General features: G+C 45.1%; 1 protein-coding gene across 2 annotated transcripts; it reads right to left on the bottom strand.

Moving 5' to 3' along the window:
- Positions 1-7460: 7460 nt before the first annotated feature.
- Positions 7461-18810, bottom strand: LOC104149825 (ras-like GTP-binding protein RHO). Of its 2 annotated transcripts, XM_068937082.1 has the most exons (4): positions 18771-18810; positions 12939-16862; positions 11646-12289; positions 7461-10876 (listed from the first exon to the last, which is right to left on the bottom strand). In XM_068937082.1, exon 3 carries the CDS (start codon positions 12285-12287, stop codon positions 11691-11693), a length of 597 nt encoding a protein of 198 aa, XP_068793183.1. In that variant the 5' UTR covers positions 12288-12289; positions 12939-16862; positions 18771-18810; the 3' UTR covers positions 7461-10876; positions 11646-11690. The 2 variants fall into 2 exon arrangements, with proteins under 2 accessions (XP_068793183.1, XP_009681998.1); XM_009683703.2 differs by lacking the exon at positions 18771-18810 and having other exon boundaries at positions 12939-18268.
- Between the last annotated feature and the right edge of the window lie 174 nt (positions 18811-18984).

Below are 18984 nucleotides of genomic sequence, written 5' to 3'. Positions count from 1 at the left end.
TCTGAATGAAAAGAGATAAACACATGGGAAAATGGCTAAGGTTCAATTAAAATTGTAAATTTTCTGTAGCCCAGTGCTATAGCAGAAGAACGGTAGCATTTATTTATGGTTGGTAGTTCCATAACACAGAGAAGCTGTAGCCGTGAGTTAGGGCCTGCATTTGCTAGGTGCTGTATAAATACAGAAGCGCCCTCCCCTCGAGAAAGTGCCAGAAAAGGCAAATACTTTCTGTGTGCTCTGAAAATATCCTGGGCAGATAACTAAAGCTAATTAATTAGCTAAAAGCACTGAGAATATCAACAGGTTACTTCTACCTGGTAATGGCACTGTTTTTTTCACTGCTCAGAGGGGCAAAGTCTCCGGGCTTACGATGCATTACCTAGCTTTTCTCAAACTCCTATCATGGGACGTGTGTTGCCTCCTGGGACTCTGAGCATCCTTTCTGTGGGAGGAGCCATGTTGTGCAAGAAATCATCATGTCATGTGGGCAGCTTTGACTTAGATTTGGGTCCTGTCTGGGGCTTGTTGAGTGATAACTGGGCTTTTGCATATTTTTGAATGCATAGCCCAAAGAAACAGAAAATAAAGGGAGAAATGAGAACGGGAGGTGAACCTGGATGGCTTTTTGGAGACACTGGGAGAGAAAGACCAAGAGATAGAAGAGGCAGAAATTTGTTGGAACAGGGATGACACTGCATCTACAATGTCATCAACCAGGAAGGAGTCAGTTTTGAAGCTATTGGATAGAAGTGAAAAAGGATTTGGTGAAAACCGGGGTGAAGGAGTGGAGGAAAGTGGAAGGCTGAACTCTGTATACAAATTAGATGTTCTCTTTTACCTCTTCATATTACAAACTAAAGAAGATTGAGGCATTTTTCCACCCAGCATTGTTGCATTTAGTAAGATTTGTTGTGGGCTTGCCTAACAGTATCTAGATAGCGTACTTGAGACTGGAGCCCCTGTGTGAAATCCCTGCACAGCAATGAGAGAGTCCCTGCCCCAAAGTGCCTGCAGTCCCAAAAGCAATGAGAGGAGGAGATGAGAGGACAGCAGCAGACTGTCCTGGATGAGAGCCAAAGTGATTTGCTGGATCATGGGGAGAATCCTCACCATTTTTGGGGGCAGACCTGGCCAAATCCTCTCTCACTTTCATAGCCTGTGCAGCTCCTTTGGAGGACATGCTGGTCTCTCTGAACTCTTCCCCGCAAGTGAACTTCAGCCACTGGTCCTGTTCCAGAGTTTAGTCTATAAAAATCCAGGCCAAATCCAGTTTCTTGTCTCTCACAGGCTGGGTGGGTTAGAGGAGCCTTCCAGAAGTCTGATGTATTGCCACAGACTATGGACAGCAAATGGGATCCAGATGTGTCCTTCAGCACAAGGCTTTTCTTTCAGAAGGAATTTTCCCAGATCATTCCCCAGATTTTGCTGACGGGAGTTTCTCGTATGACGTACAGCCACTTGGCTTCCCTCTGCATCCTGGCCATTGGCATTGGTTTCCTAGGGGGAAGGCATGGCCAAAACCCTGACCGACGTGGCGGTGCTTTGCTGTTGCAGCAGCCTTCCCCTCATCAGAGCAACCTGCTGCCTGGACATCACCTGCATTTGAGGAGCGAGGGCTGATCCCCTCAGCACCCAGAGCTGCCTAGGACCCCACAGCCACCCGCCTCACTTCTTCCTCAGGAGTCACCAGCAAACGGCTCGCTGAGGGCAGAGGAACACTGCCAGCCTCAGTCTGCACCTCGTTCTGCTTGTCTTCAGCAGGCAACTCTGCTCGGCCCCCCAAAATGCCTTGCTAACAGGGAGAGGGGAAGACTCTTGTCTCTTTGGACCTTGGTCCCACATCACCCCACCTCCCCGACACAGCAAAGTGGGGTAGATGCCTCTCCTCCTCCTGACTGGAGGGGGTGAAAAACCAGAAACGGTCCCCCCTTTGCATGGATAGGCCACACTGCTGGGCTGAGTCCCAAAACGTCTCTAACGTACCCTTCTGGCTGGCTGGGCTACCTTAGCATGGCTGCTCTGCTGAGTCCATTTTTTAGGTGCTCCATTCCCTCATACATCTAACACCTAACCTGGGTCGTTAAGACAACAGGGCACTTAAGTCCTCCTCTATTTACCTAAGAAGGACTTTTCAATGCATACAGAAAGCAGAAAATGGAGCTGAGGATTCAGCTTGGGTTTCTTATAGCCTCCCTGCTGTACGCCAGAAATTATTATGAAATGTTTATTGAGTGCAATGAAATATAGCTGCACTGAAAGAGCAAAGCAGTAGTTCACATGGCTCAACGTTTTCGATCCTTTGCCTTAATATTTTTCCAACTACCAAAATGTATTTTTTCTTCCAATAAGACATTTGGCAGCAGGGTTAAACAAGCCCTAAGGGCTGTTAAAACTTAGATGCATCTTTGGGAGATCAGTGATGTACAAGAAAAACTTCTGCCTTTACAAAGGCTTAAAAGTGCATTCAGTTACTGCATTCTGCTTTTGCATTGAGTCTTCCAGACATCTTCCAGCAAGATCACTAGGTGGGTTGCAGGTAACCTAGTATCAGTGGTGCGTCATCTCGTGTTATTCAGTGAGTTCAGATTTTCATACATTAGCGCAATAGGAAAATTCAGCAGGGAATTCACTTGAATAAAAATATATGCCTGGGATTGCAATGCTTAGGAATTTAAATCAAAACCACTTTAAATAAATGCAGCCCATTAAGAGTCTCTTAACTGTCTATTTGAATATTTCAATTTAAAATGCTGTTTAAAAAAAGTAAATAGAATACCCTTCAGTTCTTCAGATTCAATTTATCCTCAGTTACAATCCGCTGAGACTTACCCCGAGGGTGAATTTGCCCTACATCTCATTTCTGCCCTAGAGTGTTTTCATAACAGTCTGAGTCATCCAAAGCTCCCAAGCTGAATTAATTTCTGCTGCTTTCTGACTCTCATAGTTGATATCCCACAGACAAAGCCATGTCTGTGATTCGGAAAAGTGCTGATTAATACCAAACAGGAGTAAGCCAGACACTGCTGTTTGTTCCTAGCTGTTCCCAACTGGCTTGCTGGAATCAGCGCGGCTTTCTGAAGGTCATGAAAGCTGCCAGGTGGCAACAGGGAAAGCCAGAAGCCCAGTGGAAGGGATGTGGAAGCCATGTGAGTTACCAGGAGCTTGTGGAGGGTCCTGCCCTCATCCTTCCCACTGAGGCAAGAGCCAGCTCCAACTCTGGAGCCTTTGCTACTTAGCACACACCAGTGCAGCACGCCTCACTGGACTGCAATATGCACTCTCTAAACAGGCAGCAGTAGGTACTTCTACCACAGCTATGCCCCCAGCAAACCCGGCCAGTGCTCCTTTGCTTATGCACGTGGCTATAGCCTATTATCTGGCTTCATCTCTTATTGAGGACTCCCTGGGGTTTGGCTCCCAGACTGTTCAGCCTGTCCTTGCCCTGCAGGGAAAGTCCTCTCTCAGCTTTTTGCTTTTGTCTGCTGGCGAAGCACCAAGCACAGTTAGGAGGGAGGAGGCAAAGGTCCTGTCTCTTAAACTGTTCTTCAGCCCTTGCTATAGCAGCTCTCCATTTTGGCTGCAATTTGGTGCTGTGCTTCAAGGACTGGCAGGACCTGTAGCCTGGGGAGGGCCAGCTAAGGGATGTCCCAGCCCATCTCCAGTCTGGGCTTCTCCATCCCCTGAGGAGAGCAGAGCAGCAGGCCTGCCCTACGCAGGCAGAGGGCTGCTTTGAAACTCTCAGCAGCTCTAGCTTGGCGATGCGGGGGCTGAAGAGGGCCTCCGGCACTCCTCTCAGGCAGCGATGGTTGCTAGAGCCTCACATACAGAGACAACTACAGAGATCATCTAGAGCAGGGAGCTCTGTCTTGGGACTTCTCACATTCTCCACATGTTGGCAAGGTATTCAGGAGCTACACACATGAGTAGTGATGCCCGAGGCAGCTGAATTTTTCAGCATTTTTGACTAGTCTGCTCTCAACTGCTTTTTCAGTGCCAGACAGAAGCACTGTCCCAGTCCATGGAGCAGAAGCAGCCCTGGTGGGCACATGGCAGAGACCCCAGCGAGTTTTTAACTCACAGTCTCCAAACACATGCAGATTCCCCTTCAATTTCAGCTAGGCCAGAAGGCATTTCAGCTGCAGCAAGCAGTGTAAGCCTGGTGGTGTTTGTGCTTTGTAACCATTGAGCTGCGTGTTCCCTATGGCAGGGCCCTCTTGCAAAGGGGTGGAGTGGTTCTCCTGTTGTTCTTTGATGCATAGGCAGATGGTACAATCAAGATAATTAACAGCACCAAACCCAGTTTGCCAAGAACCTATTGATTTTCCAGAAGGGTAACAAATTTTCTCCTTATGTACCAGCACTGAGCCTGAAGTAATTTGCTACAAGCATGAGAGAAATTTGCTTTCAGTGTGATTTAAGGAGGGCTGTGTTGCATCCAGACACATGCCAATATGATCTTTCTTGAGAACCGTTACAAGGTGCCTTAGTAATGAATTAGAAATAAATAACATTTATCTCTAGCATTAATTTGTAACTGAGTTAGGACAGCAGGCTGAATGCCAGGATCAGGACCTGTATTAGGTGGAAGGCTTCCTCATAAGGCACAGTTCTTAAGGGATTAACCCTGGGCTCTTTCTCTCCTGGGGATCTTTGAGGCTGGGTACCTAAATGTGTAGAAAGCGACTGTGATGATGGCACTCTATTAGCTCTTTTCTCAACAGATTGAGAGGCCAGGAAGGTCTCTGGTTAGGGAAATTTACCCTTCTCAATAACTTGCTGTTATCTTAAAGCATTGGTTTGTGGAAACCAGCAGTGAGGGACTGAAACTCTGCCATTGCTGGGAGCTCTTCCTTCTTGTCCAGGATGGCTCTGCCCCTTGTGCTATGTGCTGTACCGAAACGTAACCAAAGGATGAGCCTGAGTTTGCCATCTCATCTCCTGGTCCCCTTGGAAATCTTCACAGAAAAGTGCCAGCAAAGTCTAAAATGTGTTACCACGAGACTCTTTCATATCTATCTAATTATAAAGCCAAGTCTGTCTGCTAATGGGGATCCAGCTATCTGGGCTGCAGGAGAGGAAAATAACGAGTTTGTTTTTGAGACGCTGGAGGTCACTCATTCATGCGTCCTTGGCCTGCCCTTCGCTTGGGCCTTTGCCTGATGTTCACGGTCCTCCTTGAGGCAGAAGCTCAGTGAAGGGGAACGTCGAGCTGCCCTAGCAACCGCAGCAGAAGATGACCAAGTCTTAGAGGACTTAAAGCTCCTGTTGCTCAAGAAAGCATGAGGGTGCCCCTTCTCACAAGACAGGTAGGAAGAGAAACAAAAGTCTGAGCTGCCTACCTTATGTTTCAGAGCACTGCCACCTGCTAGCAATTTATTACTAAGGCAGCCTATACCATGCTTACAGCAGGTCACTGAAAACATAGCTGGACCCATTCATCATTTTTAATAGTAGAGCAATGCTTTCAGTCGAACCTTAATTTAAAGTTATCCTCCTGCCCATAACTACTTAATGGTGGACAGAGAGCCTTCCAGAAGATGTGTTTTTTATTAGCTCTCTCTTCTACATCTGCCTACTGATTAATATTTATTTAGACTTTCCCCGCCAAAGGCCTGAAACACAGCCACATTTCATTTCCTTCCAGGGATAAGTGATGGCAAACAGTGGTCAGTGACGGACAGTGCTTGAGGGCAAGGGTAGCAGTAGGCAAACCTGAAAATATCTACTAATGGCTGTAAGGACCTGCGAGTACAGGATCATCCCTGCAAACAGCAAGGGTCACAGAGGCACAGTAGCAGGCCAGGGAGCCCCAGTAATCCAGTTCAAGAAACAAGCCCATGCCCTGGCCTCGGCCCCTCCAGGGCTGTCCCAGGAGATTCAGCAGCTCCATGGTCCAGGTGTGAAGCCCAGCAAGATAAGCGAACGAGAGGCTGCTACAGCCTGAGGGATGTTACTGCCCAGGGGTATGGGACCCATTATGGGGTGCAGGGAAAGAGCATCTTGGGACAAGGCTTATTATCCAGTGTTTAGAGGGGGGAACCCAAGGGAAAAGAAGAGATCAAGGTGGTCTGGGGAGGAACAAGTGTGGGAAAATAGAGAGAGAGGGGATAAAAGGGTCCAGTTGTGTGTAAACTGGTGGCCGGTCACTACGCTTGTCTGGCCATGCCCTGCACCCGACCACTGCTGTCTGTCCTCCCTTCTCAATCAGCTCCATTTCTACCTATTTCCCTGGGTGAGGGACTCTGTGTGCGTGTGGGTGTGGAGGTCTAAGTTCTGGCATCCAGAGGGACTGGAGCACATGCATGTTGTGTAGGTGTGTGCGCCAGTGTGTAATCGATTGTTAGCATCCAGCTGGACTACCCTGCAAGCAGGATAAGAGGCTTGGGAGCCAGGGATTGAAGCAGCCTGTGTGTGTGCACCTGTTGCGAATACATGCTCAGCCTCACTACTGGTGAGACCCGGAGACATGGAGCTGCAGCAGCCTCGCCTCTATCAGGCTGTCAGCTTCCGCAGCCCCTGACAATGATGCATTCACTTGGGCTAGCAGCTAGGTTTGAACCAAGGACAACCTCCACAAAGGTGATTTCCCCTTACTGTCTGAGCAAAAGGATTAAAAGGGAAAAGATTACTCTTTTTAATGCCTTCCAGCTTGCAGATTCCCCTTCAATCTAAGTCGAATGATGGCTGGCAGCTAAATCCCCCTCAGCATCTAGGTACCTCCACCTTGCGATGTTGCTTGGGTCAGACACACCTGATGAAGTTGCTCCTGATGGCTTTGAGCTGATCAAAAACCAATCTTTGGAGTGATTCATGAACCAGATATTCCTCTACTGTCCCCTAAAGGGGCAGAGCCTGAGGGGTGTGCTGAGCCATCCCCACCAGGACAAGTCTCGCTCAGACACAGGAGGCAGCGGCGTAAGGCATGTATTCGGGGACTGTGTTTATTCTCAGCTCCAAAGCAGAGCAAGGCCTTGAAAACATCTTGACCACTGAGTCCTGTCTCCACATCTTCCCATTGTGAAATGCCAGACTGGGCAGATAAAGCATATACGGACATGGCAGAAATGAAGCTGGATACTGAAGCTTTCAGGGCTTTCGAGATGTGTAAAATTTACATTTTTTAAACAAAATTCTAGTCCTTCTGCTCTTTCATATCCTACTCTGAGCTGCTATGGAGGAATAACACGCACGAGCCTCTTATTTCCATCAAAACATAGTAATAAATTATAGGCTCTTGTAACAGTTGTCATTCTGTGAGTGATTGCTGAGATAGATACACTCTAAGCTGATGAATTATTTAAATCAGATGCAGTACATTTTGCAAAATGAATGTGATTAAGTGGTAAGATATTATGAAGAAACTTGAGACAAAATCCTAAGAGAATTTATTTTCATAAGATCTAGCATGTTTCCTGACTGATGATAATCTTGAGTAAATAGGTGAATGAGTAGGTAGACCGATAGACTGGCCGCTACAAAGACCTAATATTGACACAGGAAACAAATACAAAGTGGAGAATGGTCTTGCTAAGCAAGGTGTATTACCCTCCCTCCATTCCACCCCCAAAAAGGGCAATGAGTATTTCATACTTCTCTTCTTCCCAAAGCCCTATATGGTGTGGTGGTATGTTTTTGCTAAAGCACTATAATGTGTCATTTCATAGATGATACTGAAGCTTATAGGTTTCGCCCAAATCTCTGTACAAAGCACGTTCTAGTTTTGTTATGGTTCTGTAGCTCATCATAGTATATAGAGTTTTATAGGGAAAAGACAGGTTCTTTATCAGACCAGATCTGGAAGAGGAGCTTGAAGACGTGAATGTCCAAAAGCTTGCCTGTTTTTTCCAACAAAGTCAGCTTGTCTACAAACCTTGTCTGGATGGCAGTTTTACACTTGCTAGCTATTAATAACACTACTGCATGAAATACATAAACTCTTTGCACTGAAATTGGAAAATTATTCTTGCATAATGTCTTATTATTGCTATGTATGGATATTGTCTTCCTTCTTTCCTTTCTTTCTTCCTCCCTCTTCCTCTTTTTCTTCCTTTCTTTCTCTCTCTCTCTCTCTTTCTCTCATTTAACTGAAAGCCATAAGCATCCTTTATTTGCATAATTGCTTCACTGAAATTGCAAAGAAGCTCTCATTTAATTGCCATGCATATGATCATATTCACCTAATTTAGTATAAATGTCTCCTGCTGTTTCATTTGGACATCTGTCTTAAACTGTTGTGAGGGGAAAAAAGCAGTGCATTTCACCCTAGAAATGGCACTGTTGAATGATATGTGAACGATTCAGTCAATTTTGGTCTTCTCTTCCACAGTACTTCTCTCCTTTAATTCTCCTGAACAAAAATTTATTTAAATCCATAGAATTATAAAAAATAGGCTTGATAAAACAGTCTGTGTTTTCCCCTTTCCCTTCTCCTCTCCTCTCCTCTCCTCTCCTCTCCTCTCTAACACGGGAAGAAAGACTTGCCTTAGAAGATAGCGCTTCTGGCTCAAGTTCAGCCTCGATTTTGAGTGCTGGCAGTTTCCTTCCACATGGATTCACCACTATTGATTTTTGTTCCCGATTTGAAGATATAGGCATGTATAGACAGTCACATTCCCAATGCCAGTGTCACACAGATTTTCTAGCTCTCCCATGCTTCTTCACATGCCTGAATACAACCTGTCCCAGCAGGCTGGGGTAGGAACTTCAAAACCAGCTAGAGGGTGCGTGCACTGCCAACTGCAGACCCTCGCAAAGACACAATCCGAAACAGGAAGGATGAACTTGTTGAGCTCCATGGTGCCATAGGAACATGGACGGTTTCCTTCCAGTGACTTTGCAGTGTAGACATGCACAGTCTCTTCTGTACAGTCACGCAGGAAGCTCGTAGAGCAGTAAACCCAGATATGTACTTCTTAGGCTAATACTCTGACTAATGTCTATGTTCCCTCCTTTTTGAATCACATTCAAATGCTAAAAGGAGTCAGGAAATAATCCAGTCTGCAGATTTCTCACGGGAACCACGTCCTAAAATGTGGACAACCGTCCAAAGGATTTATTGAATAGCCAGCTGGTAACCTGCTCTTGCAAAAGTGCTCTGAGACAGGTAAAAAGAAAAAGCATTTAGATTTTTGACAAAAATGTCAAAAAGAGAATTTTTACAGTTCTAGCGTAAGTGATGACCAAAAAGCTCCCAGAGATTTTCCTTTTCCACTTACAGAGGAGTATACTGTGCAAACAGATTGTCAGCATTTTATTTCACATAAAAAATATTTTAAAATGTTAATCTTAAGAAGTAGATTTTAAGATCAATGTAAGAACAGTTTAATTCAGAGATATATAGTGACAGTGAAACCAATTACTCTTATCTTGAAGAAAGCACCCTTCTGAAGGAAAATATTTGTTGATTTAGATTAAAAAAAGATGCCAGACAACATGTTGGCCAGTGTTCCACTGAGAAACACTCAGTGCAAGCTCAAAGTGGTCTCCACTTTCAAAGTAGCGGGAGCAGTAAGTGCTTGGCATCTTTGCAAAACTGTATCCCTCCAATTCAATATCCCACATCAGAGACACCTGAGACACCTGCGTTCTTTTACTTATCTACAGTCTAATCCTCCTCACCCACACACAAACTTATAAAATGGAAATAACAGTTTAAAGCCATCTACATAAATACAGCTCTTTGAAAAGCACTAATGTATGTTATTACCTGAATCAGGAGAGCACCTATGCACAACACAAACTCACATCCAAGTTGCAAGTGGAGAACAGGATTTCTTTTCTAAATTTAGGAACAATATCAGGTTGCATTGAGCAGATTACTATAAACAGAGGGGAAAGGAAATGAAGGTTGAGAATGGTCCAGGAGGGCAAAAAGAAAGGGCAAGGAAAAAGATTCAAAAAAAGGAAGCTCCAGAAAGTAGATGGTTTGCAATTACTTCAGGCAGTTCACTTAATCTCCATGCAGTTTAAGTTTCTCATTTTTGAAAATGGAAAAAACACCTACTTATTACCAAGAACTGGGTTGGTAATGCATGTTGAAAAGTGCTCTGAGACTCTTGGAAGAAAGGTACTTTTAGAACTGTAAAGTATCATCCTTGAAATATCTATTGTTATGCCCCAGACTGTAGATTTCAAAACTACTACTTAAAAGTGATGTAGAAGGAAAGTAGCAAACCATTCAGTAATGAATACTGGGCCAACTCTAGCATTTCTACCCATGATACCATGATACCATCAACAGACAAATACTGGTGGGAAGAATGGGTAAGAAAATATCTTAAGTGTGTATTTTACTAGGTTTCCCAGCTGGGAAAGCTAGTTTGTGAAGTGCACAGCTCCAGGTAGCATAATCAGTTTAGAAATTTGTGTTTATTCTCATTTTGTTTCCTCCTGGGGAACTGTAACCCAGCTGCCAGCGTGACGAAGCCACCACAGAGGAAGTCAGTGAAGAAAAATGCTAGCCTGCCGTATTCTCCTAGTTCATGATAGTCACACTTCATGACACTCACAGCTCTGTCCCTTTATTTCAGGATCCTAAGGAGTTCACCTTAGAATTTTTTTCCATTTGCTTACTCAGTTACAGCACGCGTCCTTTCAAATCCTGCATTCACATTATTTACCAGCTCCCAGTGTTGCACCTTTAATGTGAATTCATAACTCAGTTTCTTGTGCTGGCAGCATTCACTGCTTCAGAGAAGGGAGGAGTACAGAGATGCACCCCAAGCCTTTCCATTTTGGTCCATCTCTGTGCCTTTTTGAGATTCTCTGGTTTAGGTTGACAACACACCTCAGTCTCCTTCCAGACTGTTAGTGACTTGCAAAGCTGAAAGTGTAGTTGCTGGCATTCCCTTTACTTCACCTCTTCTGCCTGTGAGCGCTAAGGAAAGAGAGAAAGATTTAAGATACATTCAGAGCATATGGACAAAGAGGCTAAGAAAATGAAGTCTGGTCTTTTACCAGAGCCCTCAAATCTCTCTTATCTTGCACGTAAGAATTCTACCAAAAACTAGATTCTATCCAAAACTAACCCAGAGCCAGGCTGTTCTAACTCAGTTTTATTTCCCTGTGCCTGAAGAAGAGGTGGAGACAGCACTGCCTCTGTTGCACTCTATATTGTACACTGCATCCGTAACGCACTTATGGACCCAAGCCCAGGCCAGTTCTGCAAATGAGTCCTGGAGAAAGTCAGACCTGTTCTGCCAGTCAGAAATTCACTGCTATTAACCCAGCAGATTACTGCATATGTGCATGGAGACTCCCTTCCCTAAGGACATCCTACAAGGAAGTGTACAGAATGGTGTGCGTACTAGGAAACCTTGTCAGCATGGCTGCTTACCAGTGAGCCCTGCTAGCAAGGAGCTGAGGTTAGAGTCACTCGACTCCATGTTCTCACAAGTGTCCCAGTAGTACTGGTCTAGCTCCTGCTCTTGCTGGTGTGTATCTCCCTTGATCAAAGGACCTCACTGGAGAACTGTTACTTGGTCATCTCCATCTCTTAACATGGAAATCTAACTTTTCAAATCTAACTTTTCAATTGTGAGACTTTGCAGACTTTCCATCAGCCAGATGCAGGATTTTTTTCTTTCTATCACATAAAGAGTAGCCCAAAAAGCATCCACAGAACAGCAACAAAGACATCTACTTACCTTTCCACATCATGAAATCCAACAGCAAAATAATATTTACTCTTCTTACAAAATTCGGCAGGACCTATGATGCCTCCTCCTTCTCCTCCTTTTCTCATTTAACACGCATTGGCTAATAATCTCCAGGGCTGTATCAACCCCTTCTTTTGTCTTGGCAGAGCACTCCAGGTAAGCATATGCCCCAATGCTAGCAGCCAAAGCTTTTCCTTTTGCAGTGCTAATTGGCTCTTTGCCTGGAGTGGCTAGTTTCTTCTTGATACTTTCATCATCCCTTAGCTCGATCTTGGTAGCCACCAGAATAATAGGTACTGTGGGGCAGAAGAGTTGGATTTCTGGAATCCAAATATCAAGAATGTTTTGCAGTGAGTCTGGCTTGTCCACGGAAAAGCACATTAAAATAATGTCCGTGTCCTGATAGAAAACTGAGCGGAGATTTTGGTAAGTGGCTTCATCCTTCCCTGCCACATCAAAGAGAATTAGCTTCATATCCTTCCCATCAACGTCTATGTCAGTGGCATAAGTGTCAAACACAGTCGGCTCATAGCATTTGGGAAGCTGTTCATGGCACAGAGCAAAGAGGAGGCTTGTCTTACCACAGCTGTCATCTCCGACAACAGTTAGCTTTCTCCTAAGGGCAGCCATGCCTTGAAAACCAAGATGAGGTACAAAATTAATTATTCCAGTTCTCTGTCTCTCTTTTTTTTTTTCTAGGTTTTGTGCTTTTGTGAAGAGTACAAGGAGAATGGAAGAAGAAATCCCATTAGTTTGGAATTCTTCCCATTATCTCATCTTTTCTCTCCTTACTTCCATTTTACCTGTGTTTCCCTTTTTTTTTTTTTTTTTTGCCCTTCAGTTCCTCTGGTATTAGAATGTTCTGAATTGTGATTACCTTGCTCTTGACTGTTTTCATAGATCACAAAATCAAGATATAAACCAAGTCTGGATGTAACCAAGATTCCTGGAGTGTCCTATGCTTCTGTTTTATCATCTCATGCATTGTTTATGGACAGTGTTCAGTCCATAACAGATTTCATTTTCTAGATTGAATGTCTTAATTTTGTAAGTGAGATGGAATATAAAACACTGTACGGAACAACTATCCAGATAGGTTTTATTGCCTACATTTTTCCCATCATGGTCTACCAGTGAAATTCTAGCAACAGCAATAGCTATTCTTTGTAAAACCATGATGCTTTTGTTCATAGATCTGTTCTCATGTGGGATTAAAAAAATGTTCTCTCTCTTCATATATTCATTGTTATTTTATATAAAATAGAAGTTTGCTAGACTTACAGGATAGTAATTTCCAGCATCAATCTTCCTTTCTTGATTTTCAGTATTAGATCGGTTTCTTCCAATCTTGTTATCGCTTCAGTTTCCTTAGATCACAGATTCCCCTATATAGAGGACTCACCACCACTTTACGAAGATCATTATGATGAACATTGTATTTATAAGGAATAGGTTGATGTTTCTAAATTTAGCTAACCAATCTACAAAGAGAACTGGATGAGATCACGGCTTTTAAAGGAAATCTACTTTGCTGGCAATAAAGTGCAGGTTACGCAATCCACTAATGAATCACAGTATATTTGCTTTAGAAATTCCCTGCTCCTATTGCAAAAGACCTAAAGTCTCATGTTGAGTCTCATGTCAGTACCAGGTGTGCTAAACTGGTTTTGTGCGCAGGGCTGAGTACTAGAGAGTAGACCAGCACTAGACCAAAGTCCTGCCAGTCAGACCCTCATGATACTCTTCTCCAGATCTGCCGATACACCTTAGAGAAATGAATCACAGAACAGCTGAGGTGGGAAGGCAGCTCTGGAGATCACCCGGTCCAACCCCCTGCTCAAAGCAGGGCCAACTACAGCAGGTTCTCGGGGCTTTGTGTCCAGTTGGGTTTTGAATAACTCCAAGGATGGAGACTCCACAATCTCTGTAGGTAACCTGTTTCAGTGTTTGACTACCCTCACAGTAGTCAAACGAAATCTCTCAAGGTGACAGTCTATAGAGAAAGAACTGTCTAGTGTTCAAATTAAGTGATAGCATGAACCATTTTGGACTTCAGAGATGAAGACCGAATTCGCTGCTATCCTGCTGGCCTGGACAAGTCATTTCTTTTGTGTGCGTCTCAGTTTCCCTAGTAGATAAAGACTGCAAGGTGCTCACATCCGCTAAAAACTAAGGACGAAGGAAACCGAGACAGCTTAATTTGGACTCTGCAGAGAGAAGTGACTGCAAACGCATTATTGGTGAGACGGACACTTAACTGCTGGCATGTAGTTATGAGGTCAACACTTTTTTTTTCATATAGCTACTGAAGAGTTCTTCATTTGAGAGGAAAGTTTTAGGTCTAAAAGTTTTAGCCTGAAGATGGGGAACTTCATATCTTGCTCTGTCTTTAATGTGAGTGAGTTGGATACCTGAGGGCACTTTAGTAGTCTGATGGTGGTCTAATTTTACTTTGCCACACTGTATTTCCTCAGTACTGTTCAAGTGTAACTCTGATAGTCTTGCTACTAAAGCCCACATTTTATAGTAACTTGACAAAATAACAGCCATTGGATTCTGCCTTGTTTCACTTATTCTCAGGTAGAGCAATGCCAGTGAGTCCCCTATAGCTCTTTAAGATCATAAAGCCATTTCTTGTTTGGGATGTGCTTTCCCTTGTGCTGTATTTAGCCTGAACCTCTGCTTGAAAACACACAGGTCTTTTCTACTCCCTCTTTTGAACCTCGGTATCCCAGTGTCTAGGTAGATCGGTCTGGCTTCTCTGCTGAGAGCACTGATCACAAGAGGATCTGAGAGTTAAATTCTGGTTTTTTTCAGGGACACTGGAAAGCAATGAACGTACCATGATGAGCAACAAGTGTTCTGGTTCCTATACGTGACAGAAACTCTTCTCAGCGTGGAGAGCCGGATACTTATCATTTCTGCCTGTCTTCCCACAGCTATTTAGAGGATTTTTAGCAGTGGACTGTGAACTGCTCATACCTAGCTAGCTCCTGCTTTCCTTTCTTTACTCACAGTCTTGCCTGCATGGGGATTGGTGAGGACTGCAGGATGCTTGTTACTAGCATTACAGTACAAGTCTGCATGCAGGACTTGAGTTGCCACTCTGCCACAGCAGGCAATGTACTTACTTGCCTACACATCGACAAAATGGACAGAGATTACATTCCCTGCTAGACTTTCATGCTTTCGGTACAGATTTAGGCTTGAGCACGAATTATCTGAATTACAGATGTGCCCTTTACAAAATCTGCTTAGGAAAAAGAATAGGGGGCTCTATAATCTGGAAACAATCTCCAGTAATTGTACTGGAATTGTCTTCTTGAGCAAAAAATGTCAATTGGATTAAATCGTGTAAAAAGCAAAAGGCTGAATTTTTATCTCAAAACCACCAGCACAAGCAGTGAAAGCAAAGAAGTGGTGTCTTCTTACTCCTGCTTCATACTCTCCTCATCAATCATACAGATATATGTGGTGCAGCATAACTAATACATTCTCTGGTCAGAGGGCTTACATTTGAGGATTACTGGAAGTGAAGTTTCAGCTTGCTTAAGAAGTATAATTTAGCATATCATGTAAATTTGAGCAGGATATACAAAAATCACAACATAAGGCTCAAATTCAGCCTTAAAATATGTGAGCTGGCTACACTCCCTGGTCCCTTCCAGACCATGCCTGCATATAGACTCAAGCCTGTACAAAATCCCCTGGGGAGGGGAGAAAGCCACCCCAACCCAGAGCCTATTTTCATTTTTCCCTTTCCAGAGTTTCCATCTCTGCTCGCAACCACTACCTCAAGAAGGAAGTCTAAGCACTTCCACAGAGTAGTACCCACTGCGCTCATGTCTTGCTACAATTCCTCTTTCTGCGGCACTCACGGTACTGTGATGCTGACCAGATTCTCGTTTCCCCTGATGCATGGGTCTAAGCAGGAAGAGAAAAGAATTCCTATGTATAGCTCCTCTCTTGATTTCCACTGTTCCTGAAATTGGCTCTCTTCATGCTTTTGCGTATAACCTGAAGAAAGGATGCTCCAGAGAAGAGAAGTAAATAAAACCAAAAATATAAATTAAGGGCCTCCTCATTTTGAGTTCAACAGTTCAGTGCAGGCACCACACTGTTGCTTCTGGCAACGTCAGTTAAAAATCAGATTGTGGGGATTCATGTTGTGGCTTTCAGATAATATTTATGGGCTAAATCCACCGCAGGAGAAAGGCAGCATGTAGCAAATTTCCATTGTGTCTGAAGCCCAGGCCAGACATCAAGCATCACATGTCTTACACATTTAAGTTTAAATGTATAACTACAGTGACTTCGATGTTCCCTGTAGAGACCATTTCTGGCATGTGTCCTGGGACAGTGAAGTGAGTGAGGCTTCAGTGTAAATAAGTCACAAGACTGGGCCTCCTAGTATAAAGTCTGTGCAGGCATTTCCAATTCCTAGGTCAAGGGACCACACGGACTTTCCTGGCGTTTTTCTTGCAAGGCGAGACATGAAGTATCATGCCCACCAGCTTCAATGTAACTGCAGAAGACTACAGATACAAGCCTACACTAGTAAACTAAGCAGTTGCTCAGGCTGCAACTGGGTACTGTCGCTACATCTGCCCTGTTCAGTGGCTCCTGGCATGGGTTGGACTTAGGCCAGCTAGACCTTTGCTATTAATTTTCTGAGCATAGTTTGGAAACTGGGACCAGAGACAATCCCCAGCAGACAGTTTAGATGAGGCCTCCCCGTTTTGAAGTCTAAGAGAGTTTGAAAGCATGAATGCATGTTCACTTACTGAACGCCGAGGCACACAGACAATTGCTACCAGCACTTTGGGTGAGCAACAAAGCTGTGCGCTCTGGAATGAATGAGCTGCACACTTCCCTAGCTTTCATGGCACCGTACAGATGAGATGATCAACCTAACTGCTCAGTCAAATGGTTCTTTTTCCTATTTAACAAAGTGCTAATACCGATGAAAAGACAAATCCAAATATTCAGGCATAGTTCTTCATGCACCCAAAAAAGCAGATTTAAAAGTATTTAAAAATGTATTTAAACAACACCCACCACTATCTATAAAATACTTGCAGCTTTTCTCTCTGACCCCGAGACCGTTTTCTTGCTTTTGACGCATAAGGAACACAGGCATTCGAGCCACAAGATGGCACTGAACTCCAACGTAAAATCCATCCTCAGTTTAGTATTTTTGAAGAGCTTCAACAAAAACAGCAAATATATTTAGAAGATTTATATTATACAGCAAAGTAACTCCATTTACCTATCCAAAGGGTCTACACGCTTGCTGTTATATTCATAGTGAAAACAGTTACAAGCTGCAACTGTGCCATCAGAAGAAGGAGGGGGCAGCACGTGGAAGATCTCCTTTCTACAGACGTCACTTCTGTTTCATGAAGAATTTAAAACTGTGAGTGATGACCATAAACGTAAAGGGACGATGCAAATTGGAAATTAAACCCATTAAAAGGTCAGAGGTACTGGAGAACATTCGTGTGTGTGTGACTGCATTTTCAGTTCCTTGTTTGTTCAAACATCAGCTTGAAATTATGATAACCACTTGCACGTTTCAAATCCTAATCCTAAAATCAAAACGCCTATTAACTTGTTTTTTCAAGCTGCCAAGTGCACATGTGCACAGATGAAATCTTTCATGTGAAGGATACTATACAAGTGCGTATAGTGATGTAAGATCAAGGCACAAAACTATCCTGTAAATTAGAGATGGAATTGGTCATCACAGTCACCAAATTCATCACCAACCAGAGATACATTCTTTTGACAAGGAGAAAGGGGAATCAGAAAAACCCTAATAGAAGATGAATTATATTTCACTGTGTAGGATTAAGTGAACCATAACCACTTCTTTGCCTTACGGACAATACACTTTTGCAGCAGTCTACTGGAAGTAACCTGTCAAACTGCTCATTTGGTCTTTAAGTGCATTTTTTTATACAGACGGAATCATATCGGTCAAATATATATATATATACTGTACTGGCTAGCAGAAGAGGACACTTTGGATCTAACCCTGAGAGGCAGTAGCTACAAAATATCATCTAGGCAAAAATGTTTGCAGAAAAAAAGCTTAAGACAACAGCCAGTAAACAGCCATAGCTGCAGCGGGGATGTAGCAAATCAGTACCAGCAATTTCACAGTATAAGACTGTACAATGCACAGCTTTATTAATGCACCCAGCATGAGCCATTTGTTTATATTACGGTACTTACACCCTATCCTCCAAGCTATCTGAAACTCCTGCCTTTTGCACTCAATTTATTTTCCACACTCATTTTTTCATTACTGTGACTTCCGCTATCTCTGTAAAGTGAGACTAAGAGGGCATTTCAGTTCAAGTCTGCTACTTCTCCCGGTTTATAATTCCTCAGATCCCTTTTGGCCAAGAGCTGGCAGGAGACAGACTCAAAACATGATGAATTTTTTCCTTTAAGGAAGGGAAGTGGCTGAGCTCTGCGTTTTTGGGTGTTTTTTTTTTTTTTTTGTTAGTAATATCCAGCGAGTGCTTTGGTTTTATTTAACTGCCTGAAATAATCTTCACTTCTCCTTTGCTTGCGCTTTAAAGATTGGATCCGGGGTGCAGCGGTTCTCCCTTTCTTCCCCCCCCCCTTGCTTCCCCCCCTCCTGGGGAGGGAAGTTCAGAGCGGCAGGACCGGAGCAACCGGGGACGCGACAAGGGCCTGCCCCGGCCCCCCGCAACCCCCTCCCGGCCCCGGCCCCCCGCAACCCCCTCCCGGCCCCGGCCCCCCACAACCCCCTCCCGGCCCCGGCCTCGGCCCCCCGCAACCCCCTCCCGGCCCCGGCCCCCCGCAACCCCCTCCCGGCCCCGGCCTCGGCCCCCCACAACCCCCTCCCGGCCCCGGCCCCGGCCCCCCACAACCCCCTCCCGGCCCCGGCCCCCCGCAACCCCCTCCCGGCCCCGGCCTCGGCCCCCCACAACCCCCTCCCGGCCCCAGCAGGCGGCACAACCCGCCGGGCCCCGCGCAGCCTGCGCCACAGCCGCCCTCAGGCCCGGTCCCCTCACGACCCGGCCCCGCCGCCCCCCCCAGCCCAGCCCGGCCCGGCCCGGCCCGGCCCGGTCCCCTCACAGCCCGTCCGCAGCCGCCGCACAACATGGCCCCCGCCACCCCATAACCCAGCCCCAAACAGCCCCCTCCCCCCGGCCCGGCGCCGCCGCCGCCGCCGCCGCGAGCCGCCCCCTCCCGGCCTCCCCGCCCCCGGCGCCGCCGCCCCTCCCGCCGGCGCTGCAGCCTGGCCCCGCCCGCCGCCCGCCGCCAATCGCGGCGCTCCCCGCCGGGGATG

Source organism: Struthio camelus, chromosome 3 (genome assembly GCF_040807025.1).
Source record: "Struthio camelus isolate bStrCam1 chromosome 3, bStrCam1.hap1, whole genome shotgun sequence".
Lineage (NCBI taxonomy): Eukaryota > Metazoa > Chordata > Aves > Struthioniformes > Struthionidae > Struthio > Struthio camelus.
This window is presented reverse-complemented; position numbering and strand designations above follow the sequence as displayed.

Bases quoted from the DNA above. Each gene is read 5' to 3' on its own strand.
- LOC104149825 (XM_068937082.1), bottom strand. From the start codon at position 12,287: ATGGCTGCCCTTAGGAGAAAGCTAACTGTTGTCGGAGATGACAGCTGT.